At 43.1% G+C, this 24,901-nt stretch overlaps 1 protein-coding gene across 1 annotated transcript in view; it reads right to left on the minus strand.

The window, feature by feature from the left end:
• The window catches only part of LOC146172850 (venom metalloproteinase Antarease-like), a 26,535-nt gene continuing 1,634 nt past the window's right edge, over positions 1-24,901 (minus strand). Inside the window, exons 2-14 of the mRNA XM_084585643.1 lie at positions 19,352-19,539; positions 19,175-19,264; positions 18,413-18,536; positions 17,034-17,108; positions 16,777-16,901; positions 11,842-11,913; positions 11,260-11,393; positions 9,275-9,318; positions 5,778-5,886; positions 5,170-5,340; positions 4,404-4,548; positions 2,926-3,027; positions 1-96 (exon numbers count right to left, since the gene is read on the minus strand). Coding sequence (XP_084441769.1) covers positions 19-96; positions 2,926-3,027; positions 4,404-4,548; positions 5,170-5,340; positions 5,778-5,886; positions 9,275-9,318; positions 11,260-11,393; positions 11,842-11,913; positions 16,777-16,901; positions 17,034-17,108; positions 18,413-18,536; positions 19,175-19,264; positions 19,352-19,539 — 1,457 coding nt within the window. The 3' untranslated portion in view covers positions 1-18. The remainder of the gene's footprint in view (positions 97-2,925; positions 3,028-4,403; positions 4,549-5,169; positions 5,341-5,777; positions 5,887-9,274; positions 9,319-11,259; positions 11,394-11,841; positions 11,914-16,776; positions 16,902-17,033; positions 17,109-18,412; positions 18,537-19,174; positions 19,265-19,351; positions 19,540-24,901) is intronic.

A 24,901-nucleotide genomic window follows, 5' to 3' on the forward strand; every position in this document is an offset into this window, starting at 1 on the left:
ACCTAGTGCAAACATGATTTATTGTCTCATGTTATACATGTGCTTGTATATTGTTCTCACATTTGGCCTCGTGGTGCATCTTCCTAAGTAGCAAACCTAGCGTAGAAAAATGAAAGAAATAACAACGTTTTTAATTGCCGTTCCGGTTTCCTCTGATGTGCCATATCTTCTTATTGGTATAAAGTCCAAAGTTAAAACCGTATACAGCTACCGGTCGTGAGCCACCACCAGACATCGATATAAATACACCTTAAGACTAATCTGTATGAAAGTTCCTGGGCGGCCCAGGTGTAGTGGGTCTGTTTCGGCGTCCAAAACGCCCGGAAGGCTGAATATTATTCCATCTTCCTACTTCAGACGAGCAACCCGAATTAACAGCACCGCTCAATTTTGTAATATCAAGTGGTGTTGTTAAGTTGCACAAGCAATCGAAGAATCAGTACCTGGCCATGCCGACTGCCAGCTATACCCACTGCCAGAGACATGCGCAATACGCTCCAAGCCCCGGCACTAGATTTTGTGTGCAACGAGGTCTTTAGCACTATCTTGTTTTTGGGCTCTGTTCGCACACAGTTTACTAGTCCTAGCTAAAAGCAAATATATCTCAGCCTAATTCGGGCTCATGTTTTGTTACATATGTGAGCAAAATCTGAATGTAACACACTATGTCTTGTCGCTTTTGAAAGTGACAGTTTTGACTACTATTTATCCAAAAACATATTTCTTAGATGAGTGAACCTTCTGGATCGCAACACAGACATTGCCGACGAAGAGAACATGAAAGTGATGACAGCGGCGAAACGCTTACACTGATGATATTTGCGAGATATGGTTAACAGATTTTGGAGACACTTCAGGCTTATGTTTAAATGCTTGGTACGATCACGGTAATGCCTGCTCTCTCTGGATTCTGTCGCAGATCCTCATCCGAGTTCATGGAATTTATGACTTGCTTAATCATTAATGCATTACTCTGTGCTTCTACTCATACAAGCTCATTATCATCCAGTCATAAGCTATCACTCTTTGTGATAGGCCACCTGACGTATAGATATTAAGGCCTGCTTTATCCGAAGCCGTACGAATATTCCTGAGTGCTCTATCAGCGTGCCCGAATCGGGAACCAAGCTTGTGGGGCACGGTTATAATCTCAACTTTCCACCTCATATAGGAGCTGCCCGAGTAGCCATATCATACGGTCTCCTGGTATCACACAACAATCCGGCCAGCCATGTCACCTACCAACTGCGATCAGCCAGAGACATGTTCATAATTTTTCGCTGACAACGCGAACGATGACACCAACCCAGGGTTTACTGCAAAACAGCGCCTTTAACACTACCGCGTTAAAATTTCGGACTTGCTTGAAGGGCTGAATGAGCGAACAAGAAGACATAACCACTGTATTGAAGATCACTTTTGCTCTGTACTGGAACTGTTAGATATTCAAGTTATTTTCCTGTATTTGCGTTTTTATCGTGATAGCGTAAAGGGTGACATTCTGTTGAAACTACGGCGTCTGCATCCGCATTGTCGACACTGTGAGCGAAAACTCGCGACTGTGTTTCTGTGAAATGACGTGCCGACCATTTATAAGTCGGTGGGTCGGGTAACGTCACAAGATCACGTTAAACTACAAATTATTATGTGCAAAATCTCAACAAACATTCCCCACTGAATTCATTTCATGTGCTTTAGGTAATGGTAGTAGTAATATGTGGTTATTTATTACAAAGTAATGAAAAAGGAAGTGAAAATATTTTGACACCCCCGCCATCCGCTATGACTTCTCCAGAAGCACCTGAACTGGGGCGGGGGAAAGAGATGGATATTGAGGAACAGAAAGAGAAAATCAAAGAGGTGAGTGAGAGGAAGCAAAGAAAGACGAAACTGCATCACCACTTCATCTCTGTATCTACCTGAAAAAAAAAAGCGTTACCGTACCTAAAGTGTGGCACCCCCCCCCCCCCTTTTCCATGTGTGGTGACCAGCACTTTGAGGACTTATATATGACATGTTTTATTTTTTTAATAAATGGTAATTACAGACAGCGTCTCTCCTTTTTATGTGTTCTTTCAGTCCCTTGAGTCCTAATGGGCACTAGAAAATGATTTCGAATGCTTTCCAACTCCCACATGTTTTCTTCAGTACAAGGAAAGTTAGCCTTCTTCATTTCGCTTTTAGACAACGGAACAGTTTCACTCTATCGAATTCAATGGCCGCAAGAAGCACCTGCCTAGTAGTGACCTCGTTGAACTCATTCCACTCAACGCGCAACGCAAGAGTCAGATTTTAGGCGCTGCAAGTATTCCTGCACAATGTCGGTATGAGCTCAGTTGGGCGGAATAATTTGCGGCAGTGCCATGCCTTACATAGCCAGAGCTAATGCCCACACACAGTCTACGACAAGCTCGCAGAACAGCCCATTGTCAGGGCTATATTTTATCACCTTATATACTCCATTCAAAGAAATAAGACGAACCAGGCCATGCTTTCTTTCTGCAACCAGGCCAGAGCGCAAAGTCTGCATCTGCTTGGGCTAGGAAATTGTAGCATAGCATGTAGCGTATCGTCCCACAGTTCCTCCTGCCTTACAGTGCACCCGTCGTGGATGGCAGGGGAGCGGCTCCACCTCACTAAACAGAGGAGGACGAGGGAACGCTCATTCGTGGTAGGTTGCTCAAAGGAGTATAATCCGGGTGAAGTTTTCGCAGCACTACAACAGTCACATTTTACGCGACGAATGGACTCGCTGGAATATGCACGAAACCTGCCTGTTTAGTACCGTACAACTATCCCCTCCGCAGACACAAGCGTGTACTGGTGAAAAGGTGAACAAAAAACTTATCAGGCAAGCATGACGCAATAGATATATTAAACCCGTAAGCGCGGCCACAAGGCCGCGCGAAACAAATCATCACTCACTTTTCCTTTGTAGCAGCTGAATCCATCGGGCCTATCGAAGATCCACCTGTAGGAGCTATGTTGCTCTTTGCAATATACTTTGCATTTCTCCTGGCCCAGGTCCTGGTTTTATGACGAAAACAAAAACAAAAACTGGCATGACCTGACCAATTCATTCTGATCATTTCAGCCCCATTGAATGCAGTAAAACTAGAACTAATGATACAGTTAGAGCAGTGGCAAAACCAGCGAAAAAAAAAAATCAAAAGCTCAATGTCATAGTCAGGTTTCATGAGTAAGCGCGGATGTCATTGTACGTTGAAAGTTTTACCTTGAGAAATTACATGAGCGGCAACCACATTTTAATTTGACCTTGAGGCTGGCTGAAGTTAAGTTCAAATTCCCGGCATGACATGGGTCAAACCTGGTGTTACTGTGGTTTAACTTTGAAGGTTTGCCGCTGGAAAGGATATGAATGAGCGCCAAATACATGTTGATTTGACGTTTAGGTTGACTGGAGGTCATTCTCTCGCTGCCCTTGACTTTTGCACTGAGCTATTACTTCAAAGCACGTGGTGGGGCTCTGGCACACAACGCACTGCGCGGAAAGGATATAACCACACCAGCGGAGATGAGTTCGCGGGAAGTGATTCCCACGCTGGGCATGTAACCAAGATGAAGCCTTCCTGAGCTCTGTAATCAAGCCGAGGCTGTCGTCACACAGGCTTCTGGAGGACTACGCATGGTTCCACCGCCGCCGCTAAAAGCTATCATTGCCACGGAACGGAACATGCGACAACGGCGGAGCAGCCATAACAGTGCAAAATATGCTATTTTAATGCCAAGCATATGCAGAACTTGCGCGTTATGAACACCTAATGGAATGAGTCGCTCACCCCCAGCTATCCTTAAGAGTTGATTGTGGAGGACAGAAAACTGGGCGAGTCGGTTTCGATAGAAATCAGCCATTGTCTAACAGCGCGAAAAAACACGAACAGGCAGGGTAGAAGTGAAGTTTTCTCACTTCTATCATGCATGTCCGTCTTTTTTCGCACTGTTAGACCATGTGTAGTGGATTGTGGACGGATTCAAAATACCGGCTAAATTCTTCGCCGTTTTCAATTAGAGATTTTCTCTGTCCGAGAGGTAGCAGCACTCATGCTCCACAGGTGACTATGCCGGGCGACCTCAGTTTACTGGTCCCAGTTTTCTGCGCCACGCAGCAAGCCACGGAAAATCTCCCAGTAAGCAATTCGTTGCAATGTAGAGCTACAGGTGCCAACCTGGCTCTCCCGTTTTTGCGCTGGTGTGTGCTATCGCTCTAAAGTTTTCTAACTAAAGCCAGAAACATCCCTCATTACTAGAGACTTCAGCAGCCTGGTTATGGAATTTGTAAAAATATTCGCAGGAGACAACTGCAAGCACGTTTGCTACGCCACGTATATATAATACAGGACTTTTTTTTGTATTGAAGCAAAAAAAAAAAAAATGGGACTTACTGGAAGATATATGAGCTCGCCTTTTGTTTTCTTCCTTACCAACCGGCAGAAATTTTTCAAGGTGATCATTTCTGAGGGCAGCTTGTAGATCACTTTAATCTTCTGTTTCACATTAAGCTTGAGAAGACATTCACGGCCCTTATAGCTGTAAGAAACATTAAATTTCATTAAAAATAAAGCATTAAGCATATTCACTTTTATCGGGCTAGAAACGTATTTGACTCGACAGACTCTTGCAGCATAAAATGAAGAATACCCAGTACCTTAAAGACACTTTCGCGGCGTGATGAGAAAACTCTTCCGACAATTCTGCAAAAGCAGCTGAATTTAATCTTGATGATTACTTTGAATATTTCCATGCAACTCACGCGTCTTTCCCCGTTACTAAGCAAATCATAGCTAACGCTCAATATTCAGTTTCGGCAACGTCGGACCACTGTTGATTTTTATAGTTTTTTTTTTTGCGAAGTTCATTGCCTCAGGGCATAAAAGGAATATTATGATGGATGAGGGGTGTGGTCAAATAAATGAAAAAAGGTTGGCTGATGCAATGAAATCGAGGAGTGAACGATGATGCGGATTACACAGTATTCAGCCAAAGTTAAACCCAGGTGCAAAAAAAGTGCAAAGCTGGTATTATAAATAGATCTTATGTATAACTATCCAAGGATGGGACGATCGGCTGAACTCATGGGCGGCAATAGGACGGGGGGCCTTCACCGATGTCAAGACGCCCCCAACAGATAAAGAGCGTGCGTGCGCTTACTGAGCCGTGTGTCGGATCTGCAGCTGGGAACAGTACGAGAAGCGGTGGCGGTTCTCCGGGCGGTTGTCAATGTAGCTCATGATGTAGCCTTCACTCCAGGGACACGAGTAAGCGCCAGGGTGACCCTTGATGTTGCTGATGGGTGCGTCACCGTCGTGCTGAGCTCCAAGGCTAGGCAGACACCGAGTACAGATTGAATCGGAAGGATTGCTTTCTGTTATTTCCCAACCAGAATGCTACCATCTACCCTGTTATTAATCCATGTTTTAATTAGAATCACTACAAATTGATATGGAGCCCGCGGCTAAGAGAGGATAAAAAGTCGTTTGGATTTCAGCGTGGATTCTGCACAAACAGCAGTGGTAAAAGCAGCTGGTAGCGTGCAATTGTGAGGCGTATGCAGAAATCTTCCATAAAATATCATGATCAGAGCATCAGGAAGTCGCTGTAATGATGTCTGGCCTTAATGTAATTATTCACGCCTGACACATGCGCAACATGCCACAATAGGCAATTTCCCATGCAGCTCTCCTTCATACACAGTTCCCTTTGCGAACACCCTACTGCAAACATCGCCGCTTATAGCCACTCCGCAAGGGAGAACTTACACGTGGGCCAATTCATGTGAGAAGAGCCAGATTCCGTCGTACGTGCCCGGAGTTTCCTCAGTGATGGCCCCTTTCAGATCAGTGCACGCTGTTCCAGAGTAGGCATATCCTGTTGGATTGTGCCGGTAACACATTGACAGCATAATAGGAAAGCATTAGTAAGCCAAGCACTCGTGAGTCGGATTTATTTTAGCGCCTGCGTCAAAACTGAAGGCTTTTTTTCTTTCTTTCTTTATTGATACTGCCAGCCCTGTGAGGGTCATTACAGGAGTGGAAATTCAAAGAAAATGAGAACAAGCAATGGCACCCCATTTAATTAGGTCAAGCGCGCAATACATGTAATACATGTATAAGTAACAACTAATTACAAGGACATGGAAGTTTGTGCAATGCATAATATACACTGCATTACAAAAAAAAGTCAATCTCTCTTAGAACTATGCATTCAAAATAATACACTTGAACAAAAACGACAATATAACATAAAAAAGGCACATATTTAACACACTGGCTTTTACAAAATTAGGCGTTCGTAAGAAGTTATTCTCGGAAAAAAGCATGTTTTGCACTCCTACTTGAAGTATGAACATCAACCCATGCTATCAGAATTCGCAGAATTATTTCTTTTCGTACTATCATTTTGGCCAATTAGCGGAAAAGAATACTTGGAAACTAAGCGCTCCAGAAATACCAATAAGCCTATAATACTAGCCTTCGTTGGCGAAAATGCCGATTTTAAAGAACGAATATTGGAAAACAAATATGTGCTACCGCATTCTGGACGTTCAAGACAGGTCAAATGCGTAAAGCCCAATTCAATGTTGAGGTAATAGCTTTGCGAAATGAACCTGTGAAAGCATGGTCGCTACCGTTGTATATTTCTGCAGCTGCAGAAAGCAGGACTTCGCACGTCTCCCATAACAAGATAACGAACGTGTGAAGCATCTTGTGGAACCAGCAGCTAGTGATCCTCACAGGCTACCACTACTGGCATCGCCTCTAGTTTAGGGACACAGGAAACCTAACCGCGGTAATGAAAGTGTGAATCCACTTCTAAAAAAAGTGTCAAGAGCAACACTCTGGCACTTGGTGTGTTAAAACTTTTGAGTTTGCACAAGACCCCACCCAATACAAAGCCCATGCGAGAAGGGCATTGAGACAGAAATATCAAATGTGCATTGATGGAAGGATTGGTTGTTCGTCATACACCAAGAAGCTGGGAAAAATGACGGCTGCTGCCTTCTTACAAACAGTTTCATTGCTAATGAAAAAAAAAAAAATAGTTTTGTGACCTCAGCTTTTGATATCCGATTTCGGAAACATGGAATGGTTTCCTAATTCGGTAAGAAATTATAGGCTTAAAACCCGTTTTGGAATGTGGTCGACTTTGCAACAAGGACGAGCATCCAAAGCGTGAACGTATTCCCCAAAAGCGCTGGTGGAAAGCAAACACTATGTCGGCTGTTGACCTGTGTAACCGACTCAATCCTCTCATATAGGAATAATAGGAAAACAAATTTAATTTCAATTTAAATTTATATACACTTATTAAACTCCATTTAATAACAATTTACTTAATAAGGTCTTTTTAATTAACTTCCCTCCTGCTGTTAACTGTCTCACAAGTTAGGAGCGTAAGAATACTAAAGCTGAAGTTGATATCCAGGTATGTCCCTTTTTGTATACTTACACAGTTTTGGTACGTTAATTTTACTCACACATTTATTAACGCGTCATGTTGAATGACACAAATGCATGTACTACATAAGATTATATTGTGTTACAGATAATGCTTCAGCTGCTACCTGATCAGCCTATCAGCAGCACTTGCTTAGGCAAAAAAAGAGTATATGGTTATGCGTGGCAATGTTTAATGAAAAATAAATTGATATTGAATCGGATGATGACGGATCGAAACTTGAAACACAGTGCACATAGCTTCGCCGTTAAGATCTAACATCAAATATGAAAATGCTTTAAATCAATCGAAGGATGTGCTTCGGCTCTTACTTTCGCTCTTGACCAAGGCATTCCACTTAAGACAATCAGTTTGGAGTACCCGAACACGAAGAACAACTAAGAGATACCACCAGTGCGTGGCTTTTATGACGTGGTAGAGAGGGAAGCCCCGTATCCTTAAAGCAAATTTCTTCGTAGCTCTTAAAAGTGCTGGCGAGAACTTGCACTGTGACTTCTGAAACCTAATCTCTTCCGTAAACATTGAGACTACTGCCTGAAACACTAGATTTGTTATCTATCATTCAGTTTTCCTTTCTTCTATGCAGTACAGTTTTTGGTGGGGGGAGCATCGTCGGCAAGAAATGTGTCAAAGCTGATATAATTTAAAATAGTCTGATTAAAATTGCCTCTAATAACCATTAGACTCACAACTCGGATTTCTTGTTAAAACATTTCGACTTAATAGCGTTATCTGACCTTTACGCATTCACAAAATATTAAGGAAGCAATTAAAACAATAAACTTGCTATCACAGTTCGTGTATTTAATATGCAACAAAGCGGCATCCCAAATTCTTGTTTGTGCCTCGTTCACGAACTGATCACACTGCCGAGATCTGGGTAGCTGTTGCAAACATGTTGAATTTCATCAGGAACGATGGGATCAACATAGAGTACTTGTCAGCGAGCGCACCGAACCGTTTGTTTTCGTGATATTTATTTTCCCATCTGTAAAATTAGCGAGATGCGCTCACATTGTCTGCGCTATGATTAACTTGTTCTTCTTTTTAACTTTATTGGTAATGCACCTGTATGAAAGCGGTATTGACTCAGCTTAGCTAACTCTAGTACAAATGCACTTATTATTTGTTTTTATTGGCTGATTCTCCGCTCTTTTATAGAAGGTAAAAGCCGGTTCAAGCTGAACGAAAATAGCTCTTTCTTCCTTTTACTCTTTTATGATAGACAAACATAAATAAAGAAAATAAATGATTATGCTCAGTTTATTGACATGTGTAACATGTGATTAGTTTAAATCCTATCAAATCTTGCACATTTCAACGCTAGCGATGACGCCTTTTCAAAGACAGACTTTACCGGCTGCGTCTAATAACAATGTCTGAGGAAGTAAAGGCACTCAGAACACGATAAAAAGTGCTCTTTCACTCGCAGATTTTCTTGAGTAACGAGTCAGAAAAGAAAGCGAAGCTTCGAGAAGTCAAATGGCGAAAACAATGCCCCTCCGAAAGTACGAAAGTGTCGCCAAGTGTGGTCGGTGCGGTCCGGTCCCGCGAATCGTTCCTCTGAGGTTCATCTGCTTAGGCTCTGTAGCAGAAAGGGTTGCTTTCTTTTTTCTTTTTTTTTTTTGAAATACCTTCGTTCAAGGGTGAGCAATATAAATAGATTTAAACATGTATCGAACCGAATTATAATTGAAAAGGCTCCTCCAGTAAGTTACACTAGACAGAACTATGTGTTAAAAAATGTTCCACTTGTCAAATATGATATTTCACGCTCAGTATATTTCAAGTCTCTTACCTGCAGTGTAAGTGTCACCATTGTAGACGCTAATGATGTCCCGACTGAAAGTGAAAACAAAAATTTTCTGGTTGCAGAACGTCGCGAGAGAGGAGGTTACGATGCAAGTAAAACACGTTATTGACAATAGAACGGTCAGTAGTACAGAGGACCACAGGAAGAACATTCAAAGACAAACTCATCATGTTGCCGCGAAACCTTCAGAACAGTATTTGTTGTGTTTTAACAGCCGCCGCCATACGGCCTTGTCACCTTGATTCAGGATCGCGCATCAGTTCTGTATTCTTTGTTTGTTAATGCTCGATGTCGCGAGTCACACCTATATCAGTTTCGTTGTAGCGCATGATGCACCGAGATCTGTCCCGAAGATTCCGGCCACTCGTGTGTCTTTCTACAATGTTCCAGCTTGTGCTGGTAGCTTTTTTGCGACGTCATCTAGATTGTTCTGAGCAGCCTTTAAATTGAGCGTTGACGAGTGTGACGGGCATTCTTTGTCCGACGACCGACGAGCACGTTTGTTGCTATCGCCGCCGCCGAGTTGCTTAGTTCTTTTGCTGGCGCAAGTCAGCCCAATAAAGAGTTTCTTCATCGACCCTTCATTTGTGTCGTCGACCTTATCACCCCTACGTGACAATATGAACAGTACTCGTATGGAAAGGTGACAGCACAAACGGTAAAAAGGCAAACCTTGCCTCATGAGCGTAATTAAGGAACGCTGCGAACGAGAGGTCAAACGTTCGTGGTAATCGCAAACGGACAGCACAAACAGTGGTCTACGTATTTGCAGCAACGTGTACACCTTACAAATATCGCACCTAATACCCCAATACACACCGATTCAGCACGCAATGCATGACTTCAACTCTGATAATTAAGACTTACTGTTCATAAATTTACTACCACTACACGGTATCTGCAATTCTGTGGAAATTGCAGGATTCGGCTTTAAATCAAATGTTGCCTTTACATAAACTGCTAAACCGTTCTCATATAAATATCAGCAACAATTGAGACACTAGATAGAAAATAGGATACACATGACATCGGCAAGGTAACGATAAAGCGTACCTGTAGAAAAAAATAAACAGAACAAAACATTTTTAAGGCTGATTAGAGAGACGTAGGCGCCTGAAGCACCTCTAACCGAACGCTAAAGTCATCCGCCCCAAACTCTCTTCAAATCTTTGTTCCGCACTTGATAGCGTAGCACCCCTTTCTAGAAACACAATTGCACCGACTCCCTTTATCCACTTCACCCTCCGTCATTACATACTAAGGCAGAAGGAAGTTTTTTTAGGAGCGGCAAATGGCTGGGAAGTGTTTACAGCATTATTCAGATGTCGTGGAGCTCCCAAGAGGACTCAGGACTCAGCAACGCCGGCAGATCAAGTAGACATCCACCACCTTCCCAGGACGTGAGCTTGCATAAAAACCTCCACAAAACAAAATATTCTCGGAAGTTTTCCTCATACGAGAAAGCTATCGATATGGGAGGGACAGAAATGATTTTCACTGTCGTATATCAGTGTAAATGTGTAGAATAAAGGTAATGAATGTGCATTGTTTGAACTTCTTCAGGTTCCAGAATAAAAATTGCCTTCGCGCCCTGATGTACTGTAATGATTGAATGCTCTCTAACATTTCCAATGCCGAAGGTTCTGCATGCGCTTCAAGCATATAAGAAAAACTTCTAGCCCAAATACTTTTCCCAAGAAACCCTGCTCTTCTTCAGGAACCCTACCGATAGCATAGGTAATACAGATCTTACCAAGAATTTTTATTTCAAATGCCTTAAGCCCATTTTTGATGAGCCGGGAAGACACAGAATACCCTGTCATGACATCACAAAGGGCTTAAAACAATAACCGACTATATGTTACTACAGCGCGTACTCATAACTTTATACGGTATCCATAAGTATGAAGTCTATCTGTTTGGCCCTTGGCAAACCTCATATCTATTAGCGTAGAACTATGGCTCCTTACGCAGTGACTGTCACTGATATGTCCGTAGCTGTGTAGTAGTAGTAATTGCTCAGCATTTTCGGCATGTTGTCCAAGGTAGTGGCGTCGTAAACATAATCATCTCCGGACAGAGCCATATAAATCTCGTTTTTTCTCTGTGGAAAGGAAAGCGTGATATCAGATATAAAACATTGTTTCTGTTAGTTCACGAAAATTTTTGAGTGCAGCTCTTAAGCGCCCGTTCGGCGGCTAAGCCGCGTAGCCGTTATTGGTGTAACCGAGCGAAAGAGATCCACGAAACACGAGACACGAGCAAGTCGCAAGCCAACGAAAATTTCTCAGCGTAACATAAAGAAGAGTCCGAGCTCTGCGCCGCTCGCCCGTGGCTCTTCCTTATCTTTCCCTGGTAATTTAACTTTGACTTGTGAGAAAAATAGTGTGATTTTTAACTGCAAATGCATGCATGCAAGCATATATCAAATTATTTGCCTCAATATATCGCAAAAACGCTGAGATAATTGAGCTGAACTTGCACATTACGGAGTATCGTAATTATCTTTAGAATTTTTTTACTCTGGCCAGTAAAGGTAAATTGGTACTCACGTTCAAGGCCACAATATACACAGGTCTGGGCCACACATACGGATCTGTGAGCGACAAGTATCTGAGGTTCACCTGAACAAAAGTACGCAGGTGTTTAGTGATCACTCGAAGCCGGCTGCCAAGGAATAATAATACGTGACTGTATAGGTGAGCAGACATCTACTGGACTTTGTTTTGTCTGCATGTATATATATATATATATATATATGTGTGTGTGTGTGTGTGTGTGTGTGTGTGTGTGTGTGTGTGTGTGTGTGTGTGTGTGTGTGTGTGTGTGTGTGTGTGTGTGTGTGTGTGTGTGCGTGCGTGCGTGCGTGCGTGCGTGCGTGTGTGTGCGCGTGCGTGTGTGTGTGTGTGTGTGTGTGTGTGTGTGTGTGTGTGTGTGTGTGTGTGTGTGTGTGTGTGTGTGTGTGTGTGTGTGTGTGTGTGTGTGTGTGTGTGTGTGTGTGTGTGTGTGTGTGTGTGTGTGTGTGTGTGTGTGTGTGTGTGTGTGTGTGTGTGTGTGTGTGTGTGTGTGTGTGTGTGTGTGTGTGTGTGTGTGTGTGTGTGTGTGTGTGTGTGTCCTATTAACATGACCACCATGAAGATGATGATGATTACGGCAATATAGCAAATGCGCTTTGTATTGAATAATGGCATCATGCTTTTTTAATTACAATACAGTGCATTACAGATAATATTGTAGCAGTACATAACAAGCTAAACGTTCATGAAAGAACTGTTACACTGCTATGGTTTTCTGAGTGACGTCAAGATGAGTGACGTGTTTCGGTGGCACGTGCTCCCGCTCTTGGTAGTCGGTGCCTTCGAGCTCTCCGCTGGTTTTGTATTCTTGGCCTAGGCGCTGTGCTTGGGTCGTCACTGCGTCTTTCACAACTTAATATTTCTTATAGAGAAGCCTGATGCGCATTCCCAATACGGAGCTTTGGAGCGGTCGTCATACCAGGAATAATCCTAGGGCTCGACTCGATGAGCAACAAAGAAGGTATAGCGCTTCTTTCGTGGTCATTAAACCTAACCTCGAACCCATCACCTTCTCTAGAATAGACGGGTCAGATTTCGACGACTGGATTAATTTGTATGAGCGAGTAAGCTGCTATCACTGATGAAGCCGCAACGTGAAGCTTGCGCGACCGTCTTATTTTATCTTGCAAAATTAAAACCGCGGAAAAAACAGGACGGAAGTAACGAGACAACATAGGGCGGTACTGAGAACTATTATTTATTGTAAAAACACCTCCCTTATATGGATCAGACGGGCGTAAGCTTCCAACAACCACTAAGTGCATGGGTGGGCTTGCGAGAGCTCGCGCTCACTCTGGATAAGCCTGGGGGACCATGTCTGGCGGTTCAGTGTTGAAGTTGCGAGGGCTGCTATCCTAAGCTTACTTGCACACAGATAAGAGGACAAAGGAAATGACAGTTGGAATTAGAAATAGTCGGGGCTGAGGATGTGTTAGCAATCCCTGAGTGTCCATTCTGCAGAGAAAATTATTGTATTTGTTTACATGACTCTAAGGGTTCGGCCCTTTAATTGTTGTCGTTTCAGCGCGATAGCAAGGTTTTTGCACCTTTGATTTTATCCTATGTGACAGTTTCTTTTACTGCTTTTTGGCCCTTTTGAATGTGTCTTCTTTTCCCAGTTTCAATGCCATGGTTTTATTATTGGTATTGATTGTTTTTCACTTGTTTCTCACGTTTCCGCGCACTTTATGGTTTACTGTGTCTTTATTCGCTGTTTTCATGCCATCTACGTCGGGACAGCTATATAAACATTTTCATATTCTCTGTATGCTCATGTTTACGCCCACACACTTAATGATTGTTGGCAGTTTACGTACGTCTGATCCATATAGGTCGAGTGTGTTTTGAATAAATGTTAGTTGTCAGTACCGTCCTGCGTTGTTTCCTGGCCTCAGTCCTGTCTTTTCTGCAGTTTTAATTTTACGATGTCCTACCAACTGGCCTACAGTCAGGCTCTTTTAAATCATTTACCTTACTGGCAGGGTCAAGTGTGGTACGAACACATGAGCTGACTAGTTGCGACATCCTTACGGTGAAATTACTTTCATTATTTGGAAAGCCATATGCTCAGAATATCACCGCAAAACAACAGCTTTCATCGAGCACCCACTAATCCACGTAGAGATAGTCATTATTCAGGATATATCTGGCGATTTGTCACCAGGTGGACGCTGCTATGAGCAAATCGGCAAGGTGGGTCACATGCTCTAAGCAGTGCTGATCACACTTTTCATTTATATTTTCACTAACTTGGACACGATCCAAGAGTGCCGTCGCTTCGAGCAAGCAAGAAGTCATCGCATCTCAAAGCTCTTTTAAAACCCTGCTGCCTAACATGACAGAGGCCTCTTGTGAGCAACACCAGCTACTACCATCGGGGTTTTTTGTTAACTCATAGCGCCTGGCCACACAAACCAAAGAAACAAAAACACTTGCCAAAAACGTTATTAATTCTCCACAAACTCACTGGGTCTTGTCATTCACTGCCGTAAATAAAGATGGCCCTTCGACATTATTGGCGGATTGCAGACATTTCAGTAAGTTAACAAAAATGTGTGTACCCACTGACACGCATCAACAGCGCCCTTGGTTGTCTCTATGACACCAAACGTTTCACCTTCATTGACCTAAGCTCCGGTTGTTAGCAATTTGCTGCTGATGAACAATATCGGGAGAAGGCGGAATTTGTTACACCCAATGATTTAAGGATGTGCCTTTCAGCCTATGCAACGAGCCAGACCCCTTCGAAAGCGTGAATGCTGTTCCCTTTTCTAAGAATTTAGATGGTTCGCATGCTTGTGTGCTTGTGCTATCTCGACCACATCGTTCTAATTTCTCCCAGCTTTTCGTTTCAGCTCAGTGACCTCTCCTAGATTATTTCGCTCTTTTGTTATGCCGGCCTACAGCTAATTTCTTCAATCTGCTTATTTGCATGTGGCCAGATCACACATCCTGGGCCATGTCATCGATGCGCGGGCGTTCATCTTGACACGGACAAGATCTCAGTCATTAAGGACTTCCTACCATGTGCCGGTTCTGTGTTCTTGCCCTTTAAAGTGTGGCCAGGTCCTCACTGCGTCATTCACCAAGTAACAATGCTGTTGTTCTTCTATCCACATTTGTCCACTTTCTAGCAATCGTTAGTTAGCGCCAAATGTCTTTTGAATTTTGCTAATTAAATAAAACACCTCCTTCTTTACACATCAAGGCGTTCCTGATAACTTCGATTGCCTCTCCTTTTAAGTCTTCACGGTTTCAGAATCTATTAAAATAGTCATCACTGTTGTGGTTATGGTATCATTATGGTCACGTTATGGTATCAAGAACACAGCAAGCGGTCAGTATTTTGTGAGGCATCAAACATTTTGGTATTTTATGAGGCTTCATGACTGGGTGCGTAATGATGTATCCAGCCGCTCGATGCATCGTTACTCCCGCAGTCATGAAGCCTTGTGTGCTACGTACAAATTTTCAACACCGAAACAAAGAGGACAATGTTTCTTTAACTGTGTCAAAGACATTATCGCTTGTTTGTCTTCAGTTTATACGTCATTTAATTCTACCCTAGATTTCTTCTGATTCTGATTTAGTTTAGCTGTTCACTTTCAACATCTTAGCACTCGCGCCTTTCATTACCAAGCTACCACGACTACGACCGTGTGGACAATTCAAACCGCGTCGTAGCCACCATGTTTCCTAAGTTCACCTTGATCAATCGTAATGCAAAATCATACCTCATTCGCGCTAGGCTTCGAGTTATTCCTCCAAGTATTTCTGCACTAAGCCTTCTCTGTGCTTGTAATGCGAGAGACCAAAGGTGTCCAAGGTATAACACTGCGCTTTTATTGAGAACTGGGATTGTTGTAAGATTCCGCGTACTCACGCAAACACGAAACCTGGTGTCGTTTCGCTCTCCTGGAAATACTCGAATTACTCCTAACCCGGTAGCTTTATATGCTCGTTACCCACAAAACTTAGTATCGGCTTTGTCGGCGTTGGTGTTGGTGTTGTGAGCAACAGATCGCGAGCAGTTAGTAGGCAGGTTTCATCGTCAAGCGTTGATTTATCGCCTGATATGTCACGAGACTTCATCGCATAACCGAGTCGGCAGGAGCTTCCGATTCGGGCAGCACCTGTGAGATGGAAGGGTGAGAGGAGGGTCGAATCCACCAGAGCCCTTGTGTCCCCAGTCAGACACAATACCCCTTGGCCACTCGGGCACATTCGTATACGACTTCCTTAAAGCGAAGCTTCTTATCTATCCTTAGCCTCCAGTGCGATGTGTTATAACTGTATGCTGTATGTGTGAGATAATAGAGGCACAAATTAAAGAGTAAGTGATGAAGCAAGTAGCAAAGTTCATGTATCCACAACCGAGAATCCAAAAGTCGAACCGCTGATAGGAGCCGTTACCGCACTGGGGTCATTTTCTTTAAAGGAAGGTCTTGAGTGCCCCCAACATTTTTATGATTTCCACATGTTTTAAACGAGTTATCACAAAGATCTCCTATTCTAGGATATATGGTTCAAGATGTTTTACACCCCAGTCTACCTCGATAGCCTTCATACTGGTCAGAAAACTAAAGAAGGTCTTTTAGGTCACTACGTGCAACGACTACATAGCTTCCTCCTGCGTTGGTGTGTTCCCAGTTGCTGCGGTTAGAGCGTGAGTTCTACGTTGCCGATAATAAAGATCAGCGTGGGATATTCAGGAATTAGGCGCCATATGTTGAAGCCTAACACAGGCCGAGTTCTACAAGCGTATTTCTACTTTTCACAATGGGCTATTTAAATAGCGTACATCATGCGCCATGAACTGCCAAGTAGTCCTAGAAAATGTGCTCTCAATACGATGCGCATGTGGTGCAGCAAACCCGGGGGTGTAAGTTCGTGTTGGTCCGAAATACTTACGCAAGTAATAAACACTGTCATATAGCGAAGTATTTTCGTGTAGTTGTGCTTGAAGAATTCGCTGAAAGGCGCATCGCAAAAGATGGTGAGCTCAGGATATATTATCGCCGCTTGTCTTTCCTCAGCTGAAAAAAAAAAACGCATTGAAAATTGAATGCTGGAAGCTTCAAGCATGAATATAGGGTATGAAAAAAAAAATTGTCTAGACAAGAAATCGGCGACATCTTAGTATAATAAGTTTTAGGATGGTAACTTACGTGTCACGTCCTCGGCACGAGAGCTGATGTTGGCCGAGTTTAAATCTCTGCTGCGTATGGCACTGCGCTGAATCCCTGGAAATAATTTTTTGTACCATTATTGTCCTTGAGAGCTCTTTTTTGCTTCCTTTTATTTATAACAGACATGACGTCTTACTACATGTTTGAAAGCAGATTCAATGTGTTCTGCGCCAGTTATAGTTCAAATACATATATAATCAGGCATTCAGAGCCTACTAACATGCAACTGCTTACGTACCAGCAGCTTTACATTAGCTTTCATGAGTGGTTCTTGTCTGACTCGCACAAGTCAATGCATAGGACGTGATACGCCAGGGTAATATAACAAAGGAAACGGCCCATCACAGACCATGCTAACGCATCAGCAAAGGTTTCCACTTGTCCATTGCTGATGCCATTTCTATTCTTCATTTTTGTACGAACATTTTCAGAATGCATTGCACCTTTTTTCTGGATCAAAACGAAAACTTGATGGAATGTTCTTTCAAGACAGGGCACATAGACGATTAGAATGCTTAGGGTCGCACAAGCCGCAGATATACCCTGCTCCGCTTGATGCTGTTTGGCCAATACCGGTTTATATCTTCGTAGGATACTTCGTAGGAAGTGAGGCACGCCTTTGTCCGGCAGTGTAGCATCCTCTACATTTATGAACAAAGCAATGACTTATAACGTCGTCGCTATTTTCGGATGTTGGTATGGATAGTTTGGTGAGTCTTAACAAGCTGAAGAACAATATAACGTTGTCGCCTTCACGATATGAGGGGCATCCTCTTTATGAGCTTGGCCCAATGCCAGCTGGGTAGTAGTAAGTGTGTGTGTGTGTGTGTGTGTGTGTGTGTGTGTGTGTGTGTGTGTGTGTGTGTGTGTGTGTGTGTGTGTGTGTGTGTGTGTGTGTGTGTGTGTGTGTGTGTGTGTGTGTGTGTGTGTGTGTGTGTGTGTGTGTGTGTGTGTGTGTGTGTGTGTGTGTGTGTGTGTGTGTGTGTGTGTGTGTGTGTGTGTGTGTGTGTGTGTGTGTGTGTGTGTGTGTGTGTGTGTGTGTGTGTGTGTGTGTGTGTGTGTGTGTGTGTGTGTGTGCGTGCGTGCATGCGTGCGTGCGTGCGTGCGTGCGTGCGTGCGTGCGTGTGTGCGTGCTTTCTTCTCGTGACGTACTGGCACCATTTTCTAAAAAGGCGTTTCTCAACCCACGTGTACAGTGTTCTCATTACGCAGCAAACGACGCTGTATCTTGCTAACAATGCAATACAGTACAAATGTTCTTTCCCGCGGATACGTCCTCCAAAAATTAACCTTCGCTGTCAAAACATATTCTCATTTGAAAAGCAATAGCTAACAGACGCAAGAGCGATGTTACTTACTGCGCATTGCATCGTGGTGTCGCTTCTCTTCTACCTCGAAGAGCAAGTGGGCTACGTGGCCTTCGGAAGAGCGTTCGGCAGCGGGCAGAGGGCGTATCCTTAAACGGGTTCCCAGCACACCCTCCTGTTAAGCCGGTTCACAAACAAAAAGGAAATTGTAGCAGGAACATCGCGTAGTGATGCCGCTCTGCAGTTACACGTGCTCCGAGCAAATAAAGCGTGCAATGAATGAAAAATGCTCTCTGCAATATGTGTATTATTTAGTAGTGAAAGAGCCTTCCATTTTACGTACTTGTAGCAACGATGCCATCCGCCGCAATGCACCTGTCTGAAAAAGAAGCTTTCAAGTTCGCGTTCGCGATCTCTACATCGTCTCCACACGTCCTCCCAATTTAGTTCTGCTCGTCTCACCGGCTTCATGGCAGAGTCGCCGGTTAACCATCTAATTCCTTGCTTTATGCCACATGTTTTAACCCCCCCCCCCTTCTTCTTTTTTCCCTCATCCCAGCTTCTTTCCCCTTACAGATGGTCTCTCTTTTGAGCGAAACCCTTATTTAAACTCCCTACATTGAGAAGCGAATCTCCCAAGCGAAGACAAGTCCTTTTCTCGAAATGTTAGCTAGGGCACTAAGCAGGTTTCTTAACCTTGCAATTATCTGGGTTTTATGTCGAGCAAGTCCCAAAAGCCTAATAGACGTTCTTGAAATAGGGGCTCATAGTTATATAATACCGTTAAATTCAAGGGCAAAAGTGGCTGCATACCACTTGGAAGCCATCATCGTGAGTGAGATGAACGGCGGCCAGTCGCTTTGCATCATGATAAAGATCCTTCTCTGCTTCATGTCCCGGCATCTGTTGGGTACGAGCAAGGAAGTCAGGAAATAAACACGAGCTATCATTTCCATTCTCCTCCCCGTGTATTTAGCTAGCGTCACTTACACTCATGGCTACCTCACTGTTGTCGTCGTCGAAGCCGATGACGGTGACCTCGTCTCCAAAAAGAGAGGTCTTTTCCAAGTTAAGTACAAGGTCATCAGTGATGCGAACCACCCTCTCGCCAGTGTCGGCCCTGCTTTCAAGGTGTAGAGGGAAGACTATGCGCTCACTCAAAATTTTGGATGTGGGCCCTGTGGGGTGAAAAGACACACGGACAAAATGAGAAACCATCAGTACTGCACGTAGAAAAAGAAACGTAGTACACAGCTTTTTGTACGTATAACGACGACCCGCGGTCACATACTTAGAGGAGCATACCTCTTGCTGGTAGAAATAATTTGGAAGGATGTACAGTTTAGCGCAATTTCAAGGTCACCAATTTGTATTTCGGCTACAAGGAAAAAAGATTTCTTAGGCGATTTCCTTTTGCAAGAAATACGAATGAAATTCATGAGCATGGCTAACTATATGATTTGTATATTCTGCATTGTCATTTGAATTGAAGTGTGTCCGCAACACTAAACTGGTTTACTGGTCAGGTTTACCCAGAACGGCGCTAACAATACTCAAACTACGTTAGGCATGCAGAATACACAGTTCATTACGGCAACAAAAAAGAATCGCCTTGAACCGGGCAGAAATAAATATGCAATATATACCGTAAGCAGTGCCCAAGACAGTATAGGAGTTAAGTCGATATGTAAAATAAAAAAGAAACATTCTGACGCAACTTTTTCTCAAGAAAGTTTTATTTTCTGAAAGTGCGTAGGTTTTGGATAGCACACATCTACAAGATACTTTTTAATCATGGCGGCTATAACAGGGAGAAGTTGCCGTCATAACCTAAATGCGCTTTACTCTAAATGTGAAAATGACGTTTTTAAATGGGATAACGGTAAATGGGCACGCGGCATTTCTGAAAGGAGCAAGCCTCACAGGCTAAGAAATTCACAGGTGTAGTGGGAACACTACGCGCTGGCTCAGAATCTTATGTCGGCGCTGCGTGGTAAGAAGCCATCTAGCAGAATCAGAAACAACCTTTAATCTAAAAACCTATTTCCTAGTTATCGGATAGGGCAACTCAAAAGAAGCGCATTTTGATCACTGCGAAGGAACAAGAAGAAAGCGAGGAACGTGGGAAGCAGTACAAATATATAACCGTAACACATTAAAAGTAAGCGCTTACGACTAAAGAATGGTAATATGCAGACAAAGACTGGCCGAACAGTTAAGCTTTTGCGTAAGCAGTATACTAAGGAGTTGTTTTGTCAACTGAGTGAAAATGTTTAAAAGAGCTTAGCTGTAGCAACGATGCGATCATTAATCCTAGTAAACGCGAGATAAGTATGTAGCACCCAATATCTGTCGGTGTAGCAACTCCAAACTGCATGAACAAATATTTAGGTAGCTGCGAGGCAAAATGTTTAAAGGGAAACAGCCGATATCTCCATGTAATGTTTCTCCTAAAACATCAGTTCAGCGGCACGCTTTCATTACGTATTATGTCCTTGTTTTTGCTGTAGCGAAAAACACATTCATTGCTTTTTAAAGCAGTGACGTATAAACAGAAAACGACTCTGCGGTCTCCACTTCGCAATTATCGAACGTGAGAAGCAGCATCTGAAATGAGCGCAAGGGCACTAAGCAGTGTCTACGCACGGAGTTTGCTTCCAAAATTATATGCTGGTGTCCGCACCCATATCTCAATTTTCGGCTTTTTCTGTCTTAAAGGAGGTCCCTTCTCAGAGCAAGGTCGTAAATAGCGTCGATTTTAGAGCCTAAGCTCGATTAATCCCATTCATATTCATCTGGAATCGAACGTTTCATTTAACGCCACACACATCCACCACATGCGCGAGTGCGGGCGAAGACAGCGAGCGTAGTGTCTGGCCAATTTACCAGGTTGCACCTCAGGAAGAAGCGGCTTGGCGTAGAGAAAGCCACTCTCGCTAAAGGCAGAGACCCCAGCCGTGTCAGACAGGCTGTCGATAACATTGAGCAAATAGAGGCCAGGCTAGCGTGTTGCCAAGAAGCTAACCGAACACGGAAGCAAGACAAACTCCTTAAAGGTCGTTCTTGTGTACTCAGTTTGTTCTCTTCTTTCACTATATACATGCATGCCTCGATCGCAACATTCCCAGATTCCAGCGGCAGCAGCGACTGCGACTGTGCTCGAAGGCCTACGCTTATGAAACTTGGTTCGAGGATAGTTGAGCCTTTACAATCTTATTAGACTACGGCAGTTCGCTTATAAACAGGTGAACTCTGATTATCCCCTAGACTCTCCTTAAAAAGCATCTATTGGCTAGGAATGCGTATGCTTCTGACAAAAGTTCAAAGCCGGTTGCCATTCCTAAGATACGGGTGACAGTTTCTTCCCTCTGTGTACCGTTAAGCGAGAGCATAATGAGATCGGGGCATGATTATACTAGGTGGCGCTCGAAGAAGAATCTTAAGTGTGCTAAAACTAATTGCGTCACTTGCGAAATAACCGCTATACCGGAAGACTGGAAGGTGGTTCAGTTCAGCCCTACCTGAAGGTCTCCCTGAATAAGGACTACCACCAGTGGCACAATATCTGCACTTCCCTTTCCCAAATCATTTCAGTGCTTGCCTACACATTTAACCCTCATTCTATACGAATATTCGGCGAAGATCGTGAACCACGCGCATGCTCTTGTCTGATATAGAAGAAGTAACAGTTCCAAATCTACTAGGGCTGCTTCTCAGAGCAGATGGCGTTCTGTCGTCTCGGTCGAACACAAAAACTATAAAGGGTCACTCGTGAAAACGCTGCTATGATCTAGTCGAACTTCGAAGTAGCAGGTGCGACGGAGTAGATGAAGAGGATGAGAAGAACGAGGGAGGGCGCGTTGCGCAACCTTTAACAAAAGTAATCAAATCTAAACCAAGGTAACAAAAAAAAAAAAACCATCAGGCACAGGACGAGCTAACGCACCTATGTAGAATTATCTATGCTACGGCAGTCAAGAGCAATCTTTTTAGGCAGAAGCCTTTTTTAGTTCGTGCGTGGTGTCGACAGAAATGTTCGCATGAAATGTCTTACCCGGGCATACAACCACTATCTCTCCGATCCACAGCTGAGAGCGCAAACCACTACTCCACAATAGGCTAGTGAGAAGTAGGTCGTCATTTTCCTTATCTAGCGTGAGGATTATAGTAGCGATGACAATGAAGATGCATTTAGTGACAATGTTAATTATCTTAGTAGCAATGATGCTGACGTAGCAGTTAGTGATCATTATAATGGTGGTAATAACCATAATAATGACGGTTAATTTAGTTGATAATGAGTAAAGTAACGATAGTGATGTTGATGATGAAAGGAATGACAATAACGTTTCAGTTATTGAAAACGCTCCCATACTTGAGCGCAGGCCTGTAATTTTTCAAAAAGCCCTGATAGTAAACGTATGTCTATATACAGCATTTGTCAAAATATCTGAATGAAAGGATTTTCGTTGAAGCCGCAAAATGGTGCTATCACGATATCATTAATATCCAAAGCGCAATAAAATGCTAGGAAATGATTTCTTATCACAGAAAAAGAATTGTCGCATATAGCATTTAACGATGATTTAGTTTTTAATGACGCCGTGACGGCTTCATTTTGTGGCTGAAACAAAAATTCTTTGGCTTCAGCACTTTTGACCAAGACTGCACGTGCACTACTAAGGGCTCTAAAGATATTTCTGCGGCTGAAATCGGTCGTCCAGAACAAAATTAGGTACGTCAGGAGTTACAAGAGTTTTAACAGCAGTTAACCCTGCTTTGTTCAAAGAAATTTTAATAGACTGGAAGCAGTTATGAAAGTTGTTATAAGCAGCCATGAGCCAAAAGGTGTTGTGCCCCTGTTCTGGTTAATATACAATTAAAGTTTAAGCAGTGATCACCAGCAGTTTCTCGAATTATGGATAGATAACCGCAAAGCGAAGAAGTAGCCGTAGAACATTTACCTCGCGTGCAAGACTGCGGCTAGAATCGCAGTGTCGGGCACTTCTCCAATGGATAAAAACAAAGTCTGCGCGTAGATAAAACTGGGCAGCCAGAAATGGAATGCGGCCTAATCGCGATGACCTGAACAACAATAATGCATCCAGTCGCCATAATGCATATTCGTAAGAAGGACAACGTGATTACCAATACGGATCTGATAATTAAATTGTATGTATCTGAGGAGTGTTACACGGATGAATGTAGTCGTCAAAATAGTCAGGACGACAGTGAGAATGACGTAATGCAGAGAATTCGAACATCTTGTGGTAACTAATCAGGAAGCGAGGGAAGCCTTAAAAACGATGAATAGGGGAAGGCAGGTGAAGGAATCAGATCATGGTAGATCAGTGGAAAGACGGGGCAGACTATTTTAGCCAATTTGGTCGCCCATTGTATACGCCACGTATTACGACCAAAAGCGCTCCGGTCTTTAGGAAAAATGCGAGCATTATCTTATCCGAGAAAGAAAAAAGGGACACCGTGAACTTGAAAAATTAAAAATAGATCAGCCAACTGTAAACTGCGTAGTTATTTACTATATAAGGCAGCCAGTTACCTAATCAGGACGTCCTTTATTTCTGCAACCCGGGTACTAGGGAGGATTTTGTAAAAACTACTCGAAATAGAGAATTCCCGTAGACCACGAGGTGAGGTGCAAATGAAACAAAATGTAACCAAGGCTATATGAAGGATTCATAATACACAAGGTCCTAAGAAAAAAACCTAAAGAAGCCGGAAACGGGTGTTTAACCGATCGAACACTCACTGAAATGTATCGTGAGATTGTGATAGAAATCAAAAATCCTTGCCTTTCATACTACAGCTGAGCACTCGGTTTTCCAAGAAACGAGGATTCCTTATTTTAATGAAGCACTGAAGGTCACACAAAACCGATCAATGTGGAGTTTTGCTGTAGGGCTATACTATTGTTGGGGTCCCCCATCATGTGGCCACATCTCGAGAAAATATCTCAGATTTCCGCAAAAACACGACTTTTTTTTTTTTTTTTCTTCAGGAGTACGCATCACGTTTCACTATATTGCGCTCTTTCCAGAGCGCTTTCAAATTAGGAAACGACGCTCATACCGCCTAACCAAAGATGTTCTTTCAACTTTTGTCGCTAGGTGGCGGCAAAAAAAAAAAAAGAAATACAATTTTTGGGTTAAGAGATAACTACGCATCCCACTATTACTTTCGTCAGCACGGCGTATGTCCTTGTGTCGTAACACTATTATATGTGGAAGCTAAAATTAATTTCACTTTTTTAAATATAGACTAGTCACTCTCTGAAGGAACCGATCTATCATACGTTTCGGCACATCATTCTTGTCAACATACAATCACCATGTATGTTCCGTAAAAATTGTTTGCACTTTCTAACGAAATCGGTTTAATATCAGGAGATTTATGCCACACGCTTTCAGGCGGATAAACTGGGCGCTTAACACCCCGTGTAGGATCCTGTAAAGTCGTGGTAAGAACTGTAGAGACCTAACCTGTTGGACGCATGAAGTGTAACGAGCGAAAGCACTGCTA

The sequence above is a fragment of the Amblyomma maculatum genome, chromosome 11 (assembly GCF_055883805.1).
Source record: "Amblyomma maculatum isolate TAMU_Amacu chromosome 11, ASM5588380v1, whole genome shotgun sequence".
Lineage (NCBI taxonomy): Eukaryota > Metazoa > Arthropoda > Arachnida > Ixodida > Ixodidae > Amblyomma > Amblyomma maculatum.